Below are 21,764 nucleotides of genomic sequence, written 5' to 3' on the forward strand. Positions count from 1 at the left end.
AGGGGACTGTGATCTGGGGCAGGGGACTGGGGTGCCAGATCAGAGAGGGGAGATGAGTATGGGGGGGGGGGCAGAGGATTTGGGTGTGAAGTAGGGGACAGGACTGCACTGGGGAGCAGAGGGTTGGGGAAAGGAGGAGCTGTGGTGCCAGAGGCAGGCACTGGCCAGGAGACTTACCAGCCAGCAGCTGTTCCCAAATCAGCCTCCCTGCCAGCCAGTGTTCCCTCTTAGCTGAACAGCAGTGCAACTTCCCAGGTGATTAATCAGCCCCACCCAGTCAGTCAGCTCTGTGCATGGGGCTCTGAGCTTCTGACTGGATGGGGCTGATTAATCCCCTGTGAAGCTGTGTGCAGATTAGAAGGAACACTGCTGCCTGCCCCCCCCACCCCCCAAGCAGCAGCCATATGTTCTGGAGCCCCTGTGCTTCAGTGGCTGCCTGTTATTGAAACAGGCAGCTCCCATTGGCCAGTTTCTGGACAGAAACCAGCCAATGAAATTGTGCTGGTGGCGGGAGCTCCTGAAGCTTTCCCCCTCCCCTTCAGACTCACAGATTTTAAAAGAAAAACCACCCCACAGCCTAGTTCTTGAGCAGCATGCAGGTGGGATAAAGCAAGTTGGGAGCCTGCCCGGGGCTTCCCACAGCACCCACAGGCCGGATCCTGCCAGCAGGCTGTCTTTTGCCTGTAAATTATTGCTAGACTAAGTAAGGAGGCAAGAAGGTCTTTGGTTAAGGTAGCAGAAAAGGGGCAATATTTTCTGACACACATAAGTGGCTTAGGAGCCTAAGGGCTATTTTCAAAAATGACTTTGGCACTTGGCACAGCAGTGAGACTTCTGATAAGCTTCAAAAAACTTTTGTCAGATGGAGCAAGAGACTAAGTCACTTTTGAAAATGGAGCAACTCATTCAAAGCCAAATGTTTAAAGGTATTTGGGCACCTGATTCCCTTTGAGGTAAGTGCCTCAATACTTTTAAAAGTCTGGGCCTAAAGGTCACTTTTGGAAATTTTAACCAAGGAATTGGAAGACTTAGGGTCTACTCTTGACTCTGTTAAAAATGCCCGAGTTGTCTTGGGCGTATCTCTTAATTTCCGAGAGCATTAGCTTTCCATCTGTTAATTAAGAGTATTCCCACTCCGTCTAGAGCAGTGGTCTCCAACCTTTTTGAGAACGAGATCACTTTTTGAATTTAGGTGCAATCCAAGCTCTACCTCAACTATAAATACCATTGCCCCTTCTCTGAGGCCCCGTCGCTGCTCACTCCATCCTCCCTTTCTTGCCCATCCTCACTCACTCTCATCAGGCTGGGGCAGAGGGTTGGGGTGCAGGCTCTGGTCTTGGATTAAGGGATCTGGAGTGCTGCTCTTGGGACTGGCAGTTGGGGTATTGGAGGGGGTTCTTCATGCAAGCTCTGGGAGGCTGTTTGGATGCAGGGGTGCTTGGGGCTAGGATAAGGGCTTGAGGTGCACAAGGGGTTTATGACTAGGGTAGGAGCTTAGGATGTGTGCTCCAGCTGGGCACTGCTGGTGGCTCCTGGGTGGTAGTGCAGTGGGGCTAAAGGTGACCCTGACCTGGCCCTGGACCACTCCCTAAAGCACCCAGCAAACTCCATCCCAAACCCTTTTGTGCCCCCTCTCTGCTCTGTTATAGCCAGACAGAGCCCCCTCCCCCCCGTCACATCCATCTTGCTTGCCCCTCTGAGGTGCCTGGAGCACACAGGACACAGAGAACAATAAAATCAGCATAGTCTTTGATGCCTTGACAGAAGGCCCGTGTATGTTGGCTATTCATGACACTGGATAACTGTGAACATAGATAAGAGGGTGATCAAGCCAATCGCTGACCAAGAGGCTGCAGAAATTGCCCTTAGCTGGCACCTATGTTGATACGATCACACAACAGTCCCGGGAGAGGTATCTCCCGCTGAGTAAAGAATGTCCAGTACTCCCAATTTAGTTACAAGTGTAAATTAAGTTCACAACTCCCTTGTAAGAACTGGCGTCACAAAGGCGAACCAGCAAAATTTGGCACCATAGATAAGAAAGAGAATACGTGACTCCATGGGTATAAAGATGGGCCCAGCCGCACACTCACTCTGAGTATCAATCTACCATCTACCTGCTGGTCGGGTTATGTGATTGTCTCCTGAGGTCCACACGCGGATGCCCAGCCTCGTATTCATCTTCCCGAGGAATTGAGTGACCGATCCTAGCCTGACATGCTGGAATCGAGAGACGCAGAAGGGGGTAAAAATTGTACCTGTATGTGTCCTTTTGTCTTAGTGCATGCATAGAATTAGAGCTCTTTAAAGATTAAGCTGTCGCTTGGTACCGTTATTTTATCTTCCTTTTCCTTCATAACCATTTTAAGACCTGTATTTGCTAGCAGTTAAGAAGTAGAACAATAGCCACTGTAACCGTATGCTTTATAAGTCTCTTTAATAAACCTGTAACTGTTTAAACTTTAACCTGACTCCTTCTGTTGCTGTAACCGAACCAGACACAATTAAAAGAACTAGTCAGTCAGGGGGTAGATGCAGTAAGAACTGGGCGCTGGGGTTCTGCTGCCTCCACGGGGCAGACCCTTGGGGCACTCATCAACCTCTCCTGGCTGCCTGCTGCGAAGGGACTCTTGTCCTAGCAGCTAAAGACTCGGGTGTAATAAGCTCCCCTGCGGAACCTTGGGGTACCCGTCAGTCTCCCCTGGCTGCCCGCTGCGAAGGGATCCTGTCCTAGCAGCTAAAGACTCGGGTGTAAACTTTGGGACACCCGTCAGCCTTCCTGGCTGCCTGCTGCGAAGGGACCCTTTCCTAGCAGTTGAAGACTCAGGTGTTTAATAGGTCTCACAGACCACACACAACCCCGGCCACTGGTTGACATCTGTGGAGATAGGATACAGAGTGGGAGAGGGGGCACCCTGACATCAGCATTTTCCTCTCCCTCCCCTGCCCTGCACAGAAAGCAGGAGGCTCCCAGGGGGAGGGGCAACTCCAAGGCAAAAGGCAGGAGATGAGCAGCAGTGGGGGGTAGGGGCAGCTGAAATGCTGGTACTTGCTAGCATCTTGGCCAAACTAGTAAGGATCACCTGTCAGAGGCTCCAAAATCTACCAGTAGATCCCAATCTACTGGTTGGTGACCACTGGTCTAGAACTACCGAGGGCAGAAAAACAGTACTACCTGTGAAAAACTCAGGTACTGACATAACAAGAGCCCTGTAAGAAACAGAGAAATACATGTGTGGACTTAAAACATACAAACTACATACAAAATGTGAAAGTCATTCCCCCTTGTTCCCTTCCCCCCATTCAGGGTTCTGCAGTTCTCTATCAAACACCAATAGCGGAGTGAAAACTGAAGCTCTCTCTGTTCTTGTGGATGATCAAGGCACTATTGTCTCTTGGCAAAGAAACTATTGTCTCTTGGTGAAATTTAACTATAGGTCTGATCCGGCAAAAATACTTATGACTAATAAAAATAAAAGTCAGATAATTATTTGTTGCTATGTGTTTGTGTGTGATTTTAAACCTATTCTTCCTATTAATATGTTAAGATCTCAACAGATTTTTTGAACTTTAAAAAAAAAAAAAAACCACTATTACAATTCAACATACATTGTGATATATCTTTGGAGAACGTGCACCTACTGAACACTGACACTTCGGAGATCTTATATCCTGCACTGAACTTGACAGTCGTCATATTACAAAATAAAACTGACCTGTGCATTTTTGTTCCTCTTGGCATTTGCAGTTTCTCTCACACAAAAATATATATTTCCTCACAGCAGGTTGAGAGATGGCTGGGAAAGCCTACAAAACGCTTGTCAAGTTGACATTGGATTCATCTTTTGGCCTGCGTTGACTTTCTACTTTTTCAGAAGATCCCATAGTATGATTTGACTAAATTCTTATGGGATTTTGCTTAAAGACAGAAGAACACACAACGGGTCTTGATCTGGTCTCAGACTGAACTCTTGACTAGAATTTGGAAACAAACCACTGGAGAGTCTGGCTCTAGTTAATTGGGATCCTGGCCCAGGACTAGGACTCCTAGCCACAAATGGTAATATAAATAATGATATATCAAACCTAAACAGGAGTTTACCAAACGTAACTATCACAAGGTAATGTCTTAGGCAAGCACTGTACAGTAACTATTTTAAAATGAACTGTTCATGTTCAGAAACCATGAAAAGTCCTGTGGCACCTTATAGACTAACAGATTTACTGGAGCATAAGTTTTCGTGGGCAAAGACCCAACAGATGTGCTCAAATGCGTGAACCTGGAGTACATCTTGGGTGTTAGTTGCAGGCACAGTGAGCTGAGGAAATGCTGCCACCTGTTGGTGGAGAATATACAGACTAGATAGGGTGCTCTCGCTTAAGAAACTTCCTGTTTTAGGGTGTGTCTGTATTGCAAGATCAGGGCATAATTTGCAGCTTCAGAAAATAGAGTGAGCATGTGACAGAATGCATCCTAGGTGGCACCAGGGCTAGCTGCCTGGAGAAATGTACCCATCTGAGATGCAAGGCAAGTATTTGGAGCAGCAAGATCCTCCCGCCACGATTTTTACCACACTAACTGGATCAAAGCTAGCACGGGTAGGTCTCCTCAACCTGGAAATTGCATCCCTGCTGTGCAGGGAGGGGACATTCTAAAAAGATGTAATTATTGGGTCGTGGGCATAAAGGATTTTTCCCAACTGGGTCACAAGAAAAAAGTTTGAAAACCGTTGCGATAGAATTCCTTTGCTTCCCAGTCACCTCTTTCCAAGCCTACAATCTGCACTCATTTGGCAGTGGACACTAGTGAAGGCCTAAGTGTGATGTTTGCTCAGAGCAAACTGACTTGAAATCTATGAGAAATCACGTTGTACAATGTGAGATGAAGCATGATAAGGCCCAGAAGGTTTGAAAAATGGAGAAGCGGTTGCCAAAAAGGCCCTTGAAAATCCATATTTCTTCTGGCTAAAGAAAAAAAAAACATGAATGCATAAAAGAACACCAGAGCACTTCATATTTGGAATTCTCCTTTGAATGATTTTATTCAGAATTTTACAAATAATCGTATCACAATTTTTACAGGAAAATGATTTTAAGAATCAAGTAATTTAATAATATTTACATTCAGAAGAGAAACCACTCTTTGATTCTGAAAATATTTGGCTCTCTCTATACAAGGCCCTAGGCATAAGTGGTATATTAAAGTGCCCCAAGATGCATTTGCAAGCAAGGCACTAGGTTATCTAAGTTGATTTCATGTTGAGATCAAATAATTTCTACGCCTTTCAAGTTTTACGGCTCAATCCTATAACTAGTAACACACACAACATGATTCACAGGAGGTGTTTCATGGAGTTCAATAGGACTACTCGGGTGAGCCAAGCTACTCATGTGCAGAAGTGCTTGCAGGCTTAGGGCCTCAGAGAGCAATTTATAATAATGGATGAGCCACTTGGGGCAAGTGCATAAAAGATGTTAAGCTAGGCACCTACCACAGCGATGGCAAGCAGTTTCCAAGACATCTGCACCATGGCAGTAGTATTATTATGGATCCTCTGATCAAATTAAAGTCTATTGAAAGATGATAGTCTCACCACGTTTGGAAGAATAATGTACATTTTAAATGTAGCCTGCATTCACAAAGGCAGCCCTGTCCAAAGGATTGGAGACCAGAAAACCCAGGTTCTACACCAGTCTCTGAAACAGACTTTCTATGCGGCCCCAGCCACCTCCACTTTGTGCCTCTCTTTCCCAATCTGTAGTTTAGGAGTGCGAAAGGAGGTACCAGCACTGGTGAAGCTAATGTCACAAGTGCTCTGAGATCAGCTGGCAGAAGGTGCTACAGAACAACACATAAAATCAGCACTATATATTATAATGTTAAATTCACAGCCAGATTCGGAAGTAAAGCTACCAATTCTAACTAGTGCTCGGGAATGGCAGGTAATCAACCTGAGCATTTCCATAACTCTTCACAAACATTCGTTAACTCCAACACCCTTGAGAAGTGGTGTTATCTTCATGTCATGAACTGGGAAACTGAGGTACCAAGGCTAAAGTGACTTGTTCAAAGTGAAGAAGGGGGTCAATCTCAGAGCCAGAACTAAACCCAGTCATTCCTGGTGCCTAGCCCTTGTACTTGTGACCATTAGGCCATGTCTCTCATATAGAAGATAATATAAATGATGGGGGTTTTCTATGAGCTAGGAATCTTACATACCATACAGGCAGGCAGCAATTCCCAGCAGATGAAGAAAAGAATGTGTGAACCATTCTGAATTTTCTAAAGCATCCTGATTTCATTTTGTATGCTATCCTGGTGTAAATATTACAGTGGATTTACCATCTTAGCATAGCCCCTCATTCAGGGGTAGAGTCTGCCATCCTTCCAACGAGCAGTACCATAATCCTTTGAAAATAGTAAGACTACTCACAGAATATGGTAAGGGTGACAGAACAGGGCCCTCAGTTATTAACTGAGGTAGCTATAAAGATGACTTTAACTGTACATGTTTATGTTCTGCTGCTAACTAATGTGCTTGTACAAATGAAAAACTAGAATTTAAAAAAATCTTCACACAATAGCAGCTGCAACTACACGATTCACTTTGATAACATCACCTCGGAACCCCACCTGGTACTAAAGGACCCTGTGTTCTAATGTTACTTTTATAGGGCCTTTCCAGTTTAGAAAGTGATTCGTGGAAGGAGGGAGGCTTCTGTTAAATTTACATGCTGGTTTCTTTAGAAAGGACGGAATATTCCCAAAACCTGACTTTGCAAAAATGTTACATTCAGACTGGAGCAATTCAGAAGGTCTCAATGCCACCGTAACCTACAAAACATTACAAACTAGTGACAGGCGAACAGAATCTTTAAAGACCACTATTAAGTGTGTCTCTTGAAGCTATGTAGCACTCAAAATGAATCTGCCAAAGTTTAGGTATGATATGGTGCCACCAATTATGCTAAGCACCTCCAGACTTTACTTGCTATTCCCATTAACGGGGTCACTGTAGGTTCAGGTAATCACTTTCAATGTAATTTTTAGTAAAATGAGTACATTGTTTTCAAGATCAGAGAATCCACTGAGTCATACAGAAAAATAGCCCACATGGGTTGTGCTATGGAGTGACAAAACCAATTGTGAAAACAGTACATAGGGTAAACTGTTAATTGTGACTCAGACTAACAGAAATATCCATATACACTGCAGACGCATGGATGATATTTTGTGTTATAGTTTCCATTTTTAGAAGACTAGTGTGCATTAAAATACATGCTGTGTCATCAGAATTGTTCATTGTTGCCATGATTTATCTGACTTGCATCACAACAGAGAAATTCCCCATTTATCTGGTTCAACCATTGCTCTTAAGATTGCTCAGTAAACACTGGAATGTTTAAAAATTCAAGAAAGAAAAACTCACTGTCAAGTGACTTAGAATAAATCAATGGAGAAAAGCAACAGCTAAATGAGGTGTTAAGGGCATTTCAGACCTTGGCCAGGAGTTTATCCCAGTTTTAGATTAGGCATCAACTAAAAGCACATGTGCTGTAAGATTTCAAGTTATATTTTAGAACAGATTTCAATGATCTCATGCATAGGAGAAAGTTCACACAGACACAGAAAGGCAGTCTGTCTACACTTTGACTTGGCACTAAAATTCCATGTGTTTGGTGCCGTTAGCCCTCCTGTGGCTAACCATATTGTATAACCATGTTGTGGCTACGCTATTTTTAGCATGCTAGCCCTCTGCTAGCTAAAGCAGGCACATTTCCTAGAGTTGGGCATTACTCCCCCAGTGCAAACTGTATACATAGGCTCGAAGTGATACAGAATGTTTGTTTGTGGTAGGAATGTTGCAAAGTACAGTGCTTATGAGGGGAAAATGCAAACAGAGTCAAAACACTGTAACCAGAGTGAGCCAAAGCAGACTCAAAGGAGTCGCTCTTGCCTTGACAGTGACAAGTCCCTGACAAGTGGATTTTATAAGGCAGTGGTATGTGAGCTGAGACCGGTGTAGAGTATGGTGTAGACCCGTGTCAATTTTGCAAAACTTACTCCAGATCTCATAATGGCCCTAACAGGACAAGGGAATGTTGAAGGGAGGAGCATGAAACAACAAATCTATCTTTAAAGGTTAATAGGGCCTTGCATGTTACTTGCAGCTCCCTTTTACCACAGGATAATTTATCGGTTTTATGCCCCCAAATCCAGTAACACTTGACAATGTCTAGTTACTTCCATCAGATGATTAAAGAGCTACCAATTGCACATCTGATAAGAGATTTAATAAAGGGATAAGCTACATCAAATCTCACACTTTTAACCGTGGACATGCAGAACTACAGGACCAGGTCAGGATCAGTGCTCACTCCCCCTCACCCCTCCCCAGCACAGTGCAGTATGTGACAAAGGTAATAAAGAGAGAGAGGTCTACAAAATACATCTGTAAGGCAAGAGGATCTGGTGCCAAACCTGCTGCTACAGCATGGTCTGCAGGGAGAGAGGAAGGCACACTGGCAATCAAGATAATTAGCTGCTACTAAATTTAACACAGTAGTAAAATGTTAAACATTTGTAAACAGCTGATTTTCCAGAAAGAAAAACTTTTAACTGTTTTGATCACTGGCATGTAAGTCTATTTATTAAACCATTCCAAACAAATTTAAATACCACAGAATGCTTCATGAAATTAACTTCTTAAACCTCTCCCAGTGTGAAGAAATGTGCCCAAATGAAAGAAAAACAGAAGTTTTCCTGAAAGACACACAACTGCTACCAAGGCAGCTTCTGTGATCAAAAGAATTGGCTCTTGGCAGATTTTCAACACGATTTCTTGGCATTTACGCTTTAAAAAAATTCACTGGTTCCATGATATTAGTGAGAAAACAGAACGCGTAAAATGACATTCATGGCTCTTATGTAAGAGCTTGTGGCCAGGACCTGAGACTAAATGTCGGTCTCAACGACACCCATGTAATCTCACTGCAGTCATTCTATGTGGGTGCAAAGAGACACCGGAGAGTAGAATTTAGCTCTATATTGTGAGGAAACTGACAAAAAAGAGTAAAACAAGAAATAAAAAGTTTTGAAAACAGACATACTGCCCCCAATCAAACGGTGCAGAATTTAGCGGGATTAGCTTATATACTGTATCCTAAAAGGATAAAAGAAATACCGATGAAACCTATTTATAGTGTTAAAAATAAATAAACATCTAGGATGCACCCCAATATCAGATGTAAACAGCTTCACCCTGTGGTCATATTAAAAAGGTATTTCCAACAATCAGAATTATTTTGCTACCAAAACTTAATTACAAATGATTTGTGCACGAAAATCTCAATCCATTTCCAGCTAAAATAAAGTCAAGTTTTCAAATTCATTTTTTTCCAAAGTTTTTGTTTCATCCCTGGAGTTGTTCAGGAATTACGCATGTGCAAAGCCCCCTGTGTACGATTTATGTCATGATATAAAATTGCCAGGCTAGATCTTTTCACAAACTTTGTTACTTTATAACAACCGGCTTGCCTGGGGGCAGATATGGGTGTGCGTGCACGTGTGCGCATGTTGAGAAATTCAGCATCACAGGCAGCCTCGTCTTATAATTTGGAAAGAGCTGGCAATTTTTAACTCTTGTTAACATGCATTATCTTAAGTTCCTTAAGGACTGAAGTCAATCCTTCAGCTCTTATTGACAAGCACCTTTTAGAGAGTGAGGTCTACAGTAAGAGTGTCATAGTCTCATAAAATTATAAACTGCATTTGTCCAATATAGTTCTGTGTTACTGACATTAAATTATTGTGGCTGGAGATCTCAACACAGGGATTTGCAGTATCTACATTCTTTTTTGGAAAACAGTATTTCATTTAATAAATAAGTTTATAATTACAGGACAAAGTGTTGCTGCTAACCCTTTCTGGAAGGAAAATTAAATGAAAAGTCAGTTCACTTTTCAGTCCATCATGAATTGTACAATGTAGTGTCATCAAAAAGATGTGCTTTTAAGAATTGCTGGGTTTTCCTCTTCATCCTTTGAAACCCTGGTGCTATTAGATGTATGTCTGTGCTTGAGTCTGTAAACAAGGAAAAACAACCAATAGTGAAATTTCTAACTAAAACAGTACCCTTCAAAATCTTAAATCTAAGTGTGTCCATATGGGTCCTAATTCAGCAAAGTATGCATGTGTTTTACTTTAAACACCCAATGACTGCAGTAGAATGAATCACATGCTTAAGCACATTCCTAAATCGGAAAGTGAAACGCTGAAAACTCTCAACAACCTCTCGCGTGCATGGGATTTGAAAGTGCCAAACATTACAGATTGACACGCAGTGAACTTTCTATGTATACTCATATCAGAAGAAATTATTTGGATGATGAACTTCAATACTATGAAACAACATTTCAACATTTGTACCATGTTTGCTGCATGTCAGTGATGTATGTGTATGTTAAAGATCTTAAAATGGGGTTATACTCTTTAAAAGATTATATAAAACGGCTCATTTTAACGTGGGTATTCATGTTAGACTTCTAGAGTCATAGAAATCTCAGAGTGAGCTGGATTCTATTCAGAATCATGGCTCATCAACAAAAATCACAACTAAATTCCACCAGCAGAACCAGATTCTTCCTCTGTCACCTGTGCAAACCCATCAGAGACAAGCTGTACATGCCTACCCATGCTTGATTAGTCATTTAATTTGCTTGATCCGTCATTTCTCGGACATTCATCCTTATAACTCCTTACATCTTTTTGTTCCTTTCTTAAGAGCTCCCTCCAACCTCTGAAACAACTTTTAAGCAGTACTATGCATGGTATGCACTACATATTGACCAACAGTCACCCTGCTGTAACTCCATTGACTTCAGTGGAGTTCAATTTGGCCCATTTTATTGATTATTTGAGAGCTTAAATCTTTTGTGTACTATCCCTGAAAGATGACTTATTTGTGGGGGAGGGGTATCAAACAATGAAGAGGAATAATGTATTCTATGTGGATATTTTTCTCCGGGATGGTAGAGTTTTCTTGAGAGAAGATCAGAAGGTAAAACTTACCCTTTAACCCTCAGCATCTGTTCTATGGTGTCTGGGAGAGGTGTGCCATAGCTTTCTGGGAGAAACAGAGTAAGGATTCCTGTCAGCACAGTGAGGCTTCCCATAAGGATGTAAGGCAGGAATCGGTCATAGGCACCTAAAAGAACACAGGACGTGCCATCAGGTATATGTCACCACCATGATGAACCTGTGGTTAACATCTGGGTCCTCAGTAAAATGTAAACATACAGCTTTATAAATTGCAGTACTGGTTGGACCTCCCTCATCTGGCATCCTCATCCAGCATCATAAGGGGATTTGCCAAACAAGGGGAGGTCCTTCCCAATATGGCCCATGCTGCCCCCCGGCTAGGACTCCAGCTAAGCCCTGATCAGCTGTGGCTCCCCAGACTGGGAACTCAGTGGCTGCCGGGGCCAGGGCTCCACGGCTGCTGGAGTGGCTGGGGCTCCGCGGCTGCCGGGACTTTGCGGCTGCCTCAGCTGCTGGAGCTCCCAGGTTACCAAGGGCTTTGCTGCTGCTGCCAGCCCCCACTACTGTCTGGTAGCAGAGGCCAGAACTCCCTGCTGCACCACCCACCCCTCCCTCACATGGGGCTCCTGGCTGAGTCGCACCTCCCCCCCACTGCTCCTGCTCTGTGGCCCAACTTCCTTATACGTGGGCTCTGTGGTCCAGGAACATCCGTGGTTCACTGCTGCCAGATCAGAGAGTCCCAGTTAAAGGAGATACAACCTGTACCATTGTGCTTTCGTTAAAAAATGTTACGCCTATAGCACACATAATTGCAAAGATAACTTTTACATAGAAAAAAAATCATTCATTTCCCCGAGTCTCCAGGTAGCTTGAAAAAAAAAGCTGCGAGAAAACAGTGAATTGCCCCATTTATCCTGATGAGATGTCAACTCAGAAGCCTAATGAAGAAATACTCCAAAATGCAGATCCTCTGTGAGGATCATTGCTCAGTGATATTTTGAGGAAAAATTTTCTTCAGGGAACTAATGGCCAAATACTGATCTTGTTATATGAACAAAATGTCTTCGAGTTCTACACTTCCAAATCACAAAGTGTTGAGCAACATGAGAATTTCTAAATGCCTTCTGGGAGCTCAGGTTACCCACTGAAAAGAATAAAGGCAGCTGTGATTCTATTATACTATTTGTGTTGTGCTACAAAGCAGCCTCTGACTCAGTTCTGGATTTTGTTTCCATACTAGCCAATTTGGCAGGAGAGAAATAGCTGGTATCTTACCAAGGTAAACAAAGTAAGGCGAGAGGATGCTGCCCAATCTGGAGGCCATAGAACTAGCTCCAACTCCCATATTCCTCACGACTGTTGGGTACAGCTCAGCAGTGTAAACATAAACCATTGAAAAGGAAGATGTAATCCCAAATTTACCCAGCATCACCAAGATAATGGACAGGACATGAAGGTCTGAAAGTGAGATCCAATCAGAACATCAGAAAAACTAACAAGCTTTTTGGTCACCATAATTCTAGTGTTGCAGTTTCTTGGTTGATTCATTTTAATATAAAGGCTCTTAATAAAATAAAATACAATACAATAAAATAAAATAAAACCATCTTTCTCCTAAGGTCATCCAGTCCTGCCATCTATAGAGTTTGAGAACAGATAGACAATTTAATGAGAAACACATTGGCAATGTATTTCTAGAATTCTGGTTTTACCCTAGCTAGTGGGACCCTAGCTAGCTAGTTTGTAATAAAACACATACCAATGTACAGGTAGTTTAAATGCCAGGAGTAACTACCAATATACCGCATCTGTCACCCATGGAGAATAAGCAAGAGTTCTTCCTTTCATTTATTTATTTTTTGATTTGTGGTAACATGCTCATACACCAAGTCTTAAGCACATGGTGAAAGCCATCAACAGATCAGAATGGTAACCACCTCTGGTATGCATAGTAGAAGTCTACCTCCTCTAATATGCCTAGCAGAAAGCTACTTACTGGTGGGGTTCTGACTATATGATACCTTCCTTCACATTTTTTTTAAATGAATAAACATTCACCTTTTTTAAAAGTACTATACTTGTACTTTTTATTATTTATCGCAAAGGCTACCCAGTAGATCTCCTGAAATTTAAGTCCTTAATGAGACCAAAGAAGGAAAACTTTATTGGCAATTGGCTCTTCTGTAGAAAAGCTCTGCAGGATTATACCAACTTACATGGTTTTATTAGATTCCAGGGGTATAAATTAGGGCAAAACCAGGCTAGAGTCTGAATTTTAACAGACCATAAAGAGAACTAATCACCTTTTAGAGAAAAAAAAGGCTTAGGAATATGTCTGGTTATGTCTACACTAGAGCCAGAGGTGTCATTTACACCTCAACTCTGACATACCTGGGCAAGCTCTGACTAAACTAGTGTGCTGAAGAAGTACAACTGTGGAAAGTGGCAGGAAGGGCTAGTTACCTTGAGTATAGAATTAGGGTTTCAGACACGATCATACCATCCCACGAACCTGTCTTGCTGCATGTGCTACTACGGCTGGCCTTCTATTTTTAGCATACTAGCTGGATCAGAGCTAGCCCAGATAAATCTATGTGAGATGAAAATTACACCTGCAACTCTAATGTGGACACATTCCTTGTACATTCCTGTACAGCAGCTAACAGAGGTGGAAGGAAATGGCAAGGACGGGTAAGGAGAATCTGCATTTGGTCTAAAACTTGGGCTAAAGAGTCTTCTCCTCCACAATACTTCACATGGTTGCCCAGTGCTAGGCACTGGAATTTAACCATTAAAAAAGTCTGGTTTATATCAGCTAAAAAGTGCATACGTGCAGGGACCAGCTGAATGAAGAGAAGGACGCAGCCTCCCAGGAATAACGCAGCAGCCATCGAATACCGTCGGGGGAGATTTCGGAGAAGCACCCAGGCTATAACATAGGCGGGGACTTCGATAACCGCAGAGAGGAAACAATTTACATAGGCATCTCCATGCAAGTTAGGAGTGTCAAGTGAGAGGCCAAAGTAGCCCACAGAGATTATCATCCTGAAAAACACAGAAAATAAGAAAAATTAATCAGACGGACTTGTTCCTGCTTTTTCTCAGCCTCCTATGGCCACAGACAGCCAAGTGCGCCTCACACAATTACTGTTCAAAATATGTAAATGTCAGTACCTACTAGACTTTCTCAGCTTTGAAGCTTGTGTCAGGTAGATTTACTGCTGAACGCAGTGATGTAATAGACTTAGACAAGGCCTTCTAGAGACTGAATTTACCTGTTTTTTCCTGACTTTAATAAAACTTTTAAAAAACCCAGCGCTCCTATTGGATTGGATACAAATGAAACCAATCTGACTAGATGATTCCAGAGACATTTCTTAGCCCTGCTGAAGCATGAGCCTATCTAAGCTCAATCTACTTGACTCTCACTACCTGCTCCAGTGGAAACTGTGGCCACACATGGTTTCTGACATTTTAACTGACTACATGCCCATGTCAATTTCTCTCCACTATGGACCTACAAAACGATTCCTGCATTTGTCACTTTGAGACAGAACCTGTTATGTGCTCTGAAGAACTTCTGGTTGTTGCTGGCATAGAGGGTTTCTAACACACATCTGAACATTTCTGATTGCTCTAAGTCAAGGTGCACCCATATTAGAATCATTACAATAATCAGAATTCTGCTACTAAATAATTGTAGTCTTAATATGAAAGTCAGGATTCCAGACTAGTGAACTCAGTCTGTTTCCAAAATTAAAATGAAGCCTACATTCGATGTTTTAGCTGGAAACATGGAAGGGGAGAAGACTTCCCTTCTCCCATCTTTCTGTGCTGAGAGAACTGTACTCAGAAAAAGAAAAGAGGGACTTCACTGCAGCTCTGCAACAACTACTATAACAACAACTGTAAGGAACTAGGATATCTTGAGACACATTGAGCAGGGGAGGTTACATTTCACCCACAAGAGACAACTATTCAAGAAATGTAGTCACAGCTATTGGACTGAGAAATCTCTAAATGAATCACATAGACAAAGAGCTTTCACCTTCATCAAGGCCTAGAGCCCTCAAGGAGGTCAAGCTCTTACAATGCTAACTGCACACGTGTAATAATAACCAAAGAGTTTGCAAACCAAAAGGCAATCTGTTTCTGGCAGGGTTTATGCCCAGCAAAAAAAATGCTCCTGGTTCAATTGCTTAAAACAATAAAAAGTTATCTGTGCAGTTGTGGAGATGAAAATGTGCCTTCTGTAGGATACCAAGAAAAGCCTCAGGACTAAGTAAATATCTAAGCTTTGCCGATTTCCTGGTGTTACCTGGCAGCTTAAGCTATAAGTTATAAGCAATAATTGTTTGGCAGAATTTAATGGGAAAGAAGAATGGTTCTGATAGGAAATTATCCCTTTAAATCCTGTGACTGAATTCCCAGCTGCTGTGCCATACATTTAAATCTCTGCTTTTCAAAATTATTATTGAGCTCAAAGCATCATCAAATCTAAACCTGACTCCCTCACTAATACAGTTTGCATAAGGCCATCATGTTGGAAATAGGGATGTTAACGGATAACCGGTTAACTAGTACCTGGTATGCAGCAGCCGCTAAGGGTGATGCTTACCAGATAATGGTTAATTGGTACCTGGGGAACAGCTCCCTGCCTGCGGCCATCTGCTCAAATCCTGCTGGGCTACTGCACAGAGCTCCTGTTTCTGGCCCCATGTGGAGCTGCCAGCTCTGTCAGCCCCATGCAGGCCAGGACCTGGCAACTCCATGCAGGGTCACAAGAAGCTGGGCTGGAGCAGCCCCTGCCCGTAGCAGAGGACCCACTCCAGCCCGATTGTGGAAGGCAGGGGCGCCACTCCAGTCCAACTGGGTTAGAGTGGCCCCCCAGTTCAACCCTGTTCAATCAGTTAACTGGCTAAATTGAACATTTAACTGGTTAACTAATTACATGGAATTTTACATCCATAGTTGGAAAAGCTTGATACTCAGATATGGATTTTTAAAGAACATGCTTGTAGAAGGATTTATATACGCTACATGATGATCAGACCTAAAACTTCTGCCCCACCTCTCAGGGTCTAGCAAAGGGATTGGATCTGGGGGCTCTCACTTGTTCAGAGGCAACAGACTCATCATCTCATGTAGTCTGAGATCTGTAATAAGTTATGTACCCTTTTATTTGCAGTCCCCCTATATTATACTACACCCAGTACTAACACCCCAAACACACAGAGCACACCGTTTGTAAGGCACAAGATGCTAGCCAGCTTTTTTCCAAGAAATTAAGAGATACTCTACGGTGTCTGCTGGGAGTTGGGGGGAGGGGAGGAGAATGGGCAATGTACTTCTTACAACGGCAGCAGAGAGGACTACGCAGGTCAATATTCAATACTGATCAATATTTGCTCTTATCACAAATCTTGTGGTGACTAAAAAAAGTCACTTATTGTAATCCTTAAATAAAAACAACCTGATTAATTTGAATCATGTACAAATTAGCCAGAAGTTTATCAGCCTTTGAACTTTATGTTACTAACTTTGTGCCTCCTTTTTCTGACAGAATGTGCTTAGCATTCAGCAGGCTTTGTGCTCGTGTGTTGTAAGATCATATTTTGCTTACCAAAGGATCACTGACATAATAGTGACAAATCGGATATTTTGGGTCCTCACTAGGTCCAAAATGGTGTGTGTCTGCTGCTTCTGAGAAGTCATTTCCTGCAGCTGGGAAAAATATACGGACACATCGTCACTGAGCCAATTCTGTATTATAAAATATTTATTCTTAATGAGCAACATGGACTGCAGTAAACATCTCAAGAGCAAGAGGCTTTAGGACAGCTTACAGGAGGTTAGAAAGATTTAAGTCAGGCTGATTAGAAATAAGGCACACATTCTAACAATAGGGATAATTAACCAAGAGTAGTAGTAATCTTGTACATGGTTTAAATCCTTGATTTACAAATCACAGGATTAAAAAAAAAATCGCTGATTTAAGTCTGAATGAGGCTTTGTAAAGCTTATTTGAAAAACTGTGCTATAGCAATTTTAAATTAAAATTTATAATTAATTTATAAAATGTCATTATAAGAGGGTCTCAACAAAACTGCTATCAGCAAGAGACAAAGTACTGAAAGTTGAGTCTGATCATGTAAACACTTACAGGATCAGTTTGCAGGATCAGAGGCTAAAATTCTATTTTTATTAAAAACTTCATTTATTGGCATACAAATATTGTCACTTCAAAAGAAAATTACTTCAGTATTAACAATGAAAAGTTATTTGTGAACTTATTTTTTGACTAACTTTAGGCTCCTAAACCTATATTTAAATATGTAAGGGAGGAAAGTGACTTAGGATCTCATTGATTTCAAATTGCAAACGCTGATGGAGATGTATAGTTCAGTTGAAGCATTTCAGCATCCTTGACTTGTGGTTATTTGATATACAGTAATTCCTCATTTAATACTGTAGATGCGTTTCTGAAAATGTTTGTGTTAAGTGAAAACATGTTATGCGGGGTCAATTTTCCCATTGAAAATAATGGAAAAGATGGAGGCTGCCTTGGCACTTGTGGCTCCAGCTTGCACTTGTTAGCAGCTGGGACCGGGACATAAGGTTGGGGGAGAAAGGGGACTGGAGAGGTGCTTGGCTCTGGGGAAGGTAAGGGGAGGGAGCTTGCAGCCGGCGGCTGGGTTTCCTCAGCTGGCCGGTCGCAGGCAGCTGCGTAGGGCTTCCTCTGCCTCCTTACAAAGTGGCGGAGGTTTGCTGCTCGCTGCATCGTTCCCCGGTGATCCCCTCTGGACGGACGCAAGGCATCTGGCCAGAGGGGGTCACCAGGGAACGCCGCTGTGAGCGGCAAACCACTGCCGCTTTACAGGGAGGCAGGGGAAGCCTCGCGCAGCTGCCTTCCACCGGCTGGCACTAGGGGAAATCGTGTTATTGCGAGGATGAGGTCGCGTTGTTTGAAAAATGTCCCCCCCCCCAATAAATCATGCTATCGCGAAAATGTGTTAAGCGAGCACGTGCTAAGTGAGGAATTACTGTATCATAAGATGATGTTGGTTGGAAATATAGCACAAGATATTTATATGAACAATTTCATGTCAGAGTTTGTATGGTTCTCACAGTAATAGTGATGCTGGACTTGTCTTTTTTTTAGGAACCCAATTAAGGAAATAAGGACAAGCCTTCATTTTAGCAATTCAAGACTATAAAATGAGAAGTAAAGAACTATCAATATGAAAATCATGATTTTTATCCACCCAGGCAATTTATGTTTTGTTTGAAAAGAATTCCATTTCTACAACAGCAGTAAGAACTATTTGCATATTAGTCATTCTATAAGTGCAAATTAACACTGAGTGAAGGCCTGCAAAAACAATTGTGTAGAACAAGAGTGGGGAACCTAGGGCCCCAGGGCAGGATGCAGCCCCCCGCTTACCCGCATCTAGCCCGAAGCTTGGGGCTCCCCCCAGCATTGGGGAGCCCATGCTAGTGAGGGATGGGGTTTTTTGTTTCTCACTTGAGTGCAGCCCCCAACTGATTTTTCTGTGGGTCAGTGGTCCTGACCGAAAAAAGATTCCCCACCGTGGGTGGAGAGGGTTCCTGTCTCCTCAAAAGTTAAATTTGAAAGGTTAAGAATAGCAAATTCTAAGTGGGAACATAAAGAGACAGAATTTATGTTGGTTCTTGGAAACTGCTAATCTTGTTGTTAATACTACTTTTCAAACACTAGTTTTAACTTGCACTAGGCAGACGATGTTACAGTACAGTCTGCTATGGTAAATTTCAAAATGTTTTGTTTAGAAGCATTTTCTCTTGAGCATTAGATTACATTAGGAGTGCAATGTTCACTACTTTCATCCACACAAATCAACAATCAAGGGTTTCTAGACAAACCAACCACTGGTTTTATCGTCTGACCAATCTTATATTATAATATACCACCCCAACTTCCTGATCACCCTGTTCTACATTTCTAGTTTTTACAACAAGCTGATTCCTAAGGATTGAGGATACATCATCTTGTTTGCCTGAATCCTTTTGAGCTAGGTCATTCAGAGATTAAATTGTAGCCAAAACAAAGAGATGCATGTAAATAAATGTGAGGTTTGCACACGCAGAGAATGTAAGAAATGTGCCATCTTTGAGAATGTTGTAACAGTAGCTACACACTAGCATTCCCTAGTTCTCAATGTAAGAATGCATAAAATATCGAATAGCAAATCAAGTCCCTATGAGCTAATTGCATTGGAGTTTTTGACTCTAATAAATTATGAAAAGTTAGATAGTAACTAATTTTGCAATCTCACTGGGCTTGTATCTGTAACCCTTACATGCAGAATATTAATTTACTATGAAATAAGTTCCCTTGACTTCAATGGAGTAGAGTACTTTCTACACGAAAAATTGTGGCAAAGCTGTCTCCAATGTGAGAAAACCTTATACACAAAATTTGTCCCACTGCAATGAATTATTTGCATGAATAAGAATTATTAATGTCAATAACAGTTATAAACTTTACCCTCCAGCATCAAAAAAGCTTCACCAATGTGCTGTAAATTGTATCTAAGCTACTGTGAATGCAGCTTTTCAATAAGGTTGATGCAGTTACTGTGAGTGAGTGCAATCTTACTTCTGAGGGTGAGTCTACACAGCAATCCTGTGCTGTCCTGTCTCAGCTGACTTGGGCACATGGGATTCAAGGGGATGTTTAACTGTGGGGTAGACACTAAGGCTAGGGCCGCAGCCCCAATTCTGGGGCCTCATCACTGCACAGATATCTTTGGTTTTATAAATCACTGTCCCTGACAAAGCATCTGACATTTTAGTAGCATTAAGAGCTAGAGCTTTGTCTTCCTGAAAACTAGCTGTCCCCTAAAGACAAACATGTTGCAGTGTCAACTGCAGGCAGCAGTACAGCTCCCAACCCTTTCTCATAAATCATATGATCTTTCTTAAGTAGTATACAGTTTAGTCAAGGGTAGCTGCCAAGAAATCAACAAACAGGAAACTAAAAACAGGAACAAGGTGTAAATTTTAACAGTTGCTATTTGTGAGAAAAGGCTCTGCCCATTAGTAGCTGGGTACACAAACAACAGAATCCTCCATGGGGCAGGTCCCAGAAGGAAGGTATGGGAGTGGCCGAGACTGCTTACCATTTGCTATGAGACAGAAATGATACTTTGAATGTAACCCTCTCATATAAAACCCTACACATCCTTAACTGAACGGAGTCCAGGAATCCCTCATCTTCTAGGGTCACGGATGGGACCCAAATGGCCTTTGAGTGACCTCCAAAAATCAGACAAGTGTGAATATTAACATACCTCTCCCATCTCAAATCCTACATTGTTTCAGCTACAGCTCAGACAGAAAGACAACTTCCAGGGGGAAGGAGGGATATTGGTAGAAAGAAAAATAAAGCGAGAAAATTGGTACATAATAATGAATCCACCCTAAAGGGTTGTGAGAAAAATGCTGAGCTTGGATATATTTTTATTATAGTAGTACCCAGAAGCCATGCCCATAATCAGGACTGTGTTGGACTGGGCACTATCTAATAGGGATGTTAAGAAGCGTGTAATTTGTTAATTGTGTAGTTGACAAAAATTCTCTCAACGACATGATTAATCAATAAAGGTTAGCACTGAAAGCACTCAGTCCTGGCTTGTGCCAGGTCCAGCAACTACCACCACGACAGCTCTGCGCTAAGAATATTTTAGGAGCTGGTGGACAGGCAATCTTGCACAGTCCCAGCTTGTGCTGGGTTTCAGGAACTACCTCCCACTGTGGTTCTGCAATATTACTACTTTCCTTGCACAATCGCAGCGGGGATAGCTCCCGGGACTGATGAGAGCCGGGACTGAGCCGGGCTGCCTGCCCACTGACTACTAAATTACTTTCCTTGCACAGCCGTAGCCGGGGGAAGCTCCCAGGACCCAGCATGAACCGGGACTAACCCAGACTGCTAGTCAGCCCTCTAAAAAAATGTACTGGCCGAGGCGTGTGGGGAAGGGGAAAATGCATGTAGTTGGTAGCATTAACCGATAAGCTTTCATTTATCGGTTAATCAATTAAGCAGCTACACTATTACATCCCTATTATGTAAGCACACAGATAGACCCAGTCCATGCCATGAAGTGATTACAATTTGAGGAGCTACAGTGTCTCCCGTTAACATTCAGCACCAGCCCCCTAGTGACACTGGCAGACTTTGCCAGGTGATATTTGTGGTGTAGTTACATGGTAATGCAGAGGTGATTGTGACTGTATTGTTGTGTGTTCTTTTAAGTCAATAGAACGTTAAGAGGCTCTTTGGAGCCAGAGATGGGATTTGAAGACTCTGAAGGCACAGACAACTGGAAATCTCATGAGATTGAAGGCTCCATGCAGGCTGTAGCACAGCTCTGTAACCTGACTGGATTTGAGCCTATTCAAGGCTACCGACTACATCCATTTTCCCCTTCCCCACACGCCTCTGCCAGTACAGTTCTTACATGGCCAGAGCAATATTATACTAGAGAACAGTAAAACAAATAGCTAGAGTCTAGTTCTGCGGTAAAGTCTTCAAATCATTGGAATGGGGCTCTCCTTCTCTAGGAATGGTCCTAAGAAGCACCTGGAGGTCCATGGGTTTTCATTCATCCCTTTAGTTAAAGGACAGATTTTGTCTATATTGTGCTATCTGCACTCTCATTCTGTTTCATGATCCGGGGGG

General features: G+C 42.4%; 1 protein-coding gene across 1 annotated transcript in view; it reads right to left on the reverse strand.

Annotated features, from left to right (window-relative positions):
• Positions 1 to 5,016: 5,016 nt before the first annotated feature.
• The window catches only part of LOC102446851 (organic cation/carnitine transporter 2), a 58,371-nt gene continuing 41,623 nt past the window's right edge, over positions 5,017 to 21,764 (reverse strand). The window contains exons 6-10 of the mRNA XM_075900351.1: positions 16,665 to 16,765; positions 13,872 to 14,086; positions 12,317 to 12,499; positions 11,072 to 11,207; positions 5,017 to 10,084 (exon numbers count right to left, since the gene is read on the reverse strand). Of these exons, the coding sequence (XP_075756466.1) occupies positions 9,997 to 10,084; positions 11,072 to 11,207; positions 12,317 to 12,499; positions 13,872 to 14,086; positions 16,665 to 16,765 (723 nt within the window). The 3' untranslated portion in view covers positions 5,017 to 9,996. The remainder of the gene's footprint in view (positions 10,085 to 11,071; positions 11,208 to 12,316; positions 12,500 to 13,871; positions 14,087 to 16,664; positions 16,766 to 21,764) is intronic.

This window comes from Pelodiscus sinensis, chromosome 17 (assembly GCF_049634645.1).
Source record: "Pelodiscus sinensis isolate JC-2024 chromosome 17, ASM4963464v1, whole genome shotgun sequence".
NCBI classification, from domain to species: Eukaryota; Metazoa; Chordata; order Testudines; family Trionychidae; genus Pelodiscus; species Pelodiscus sinensis.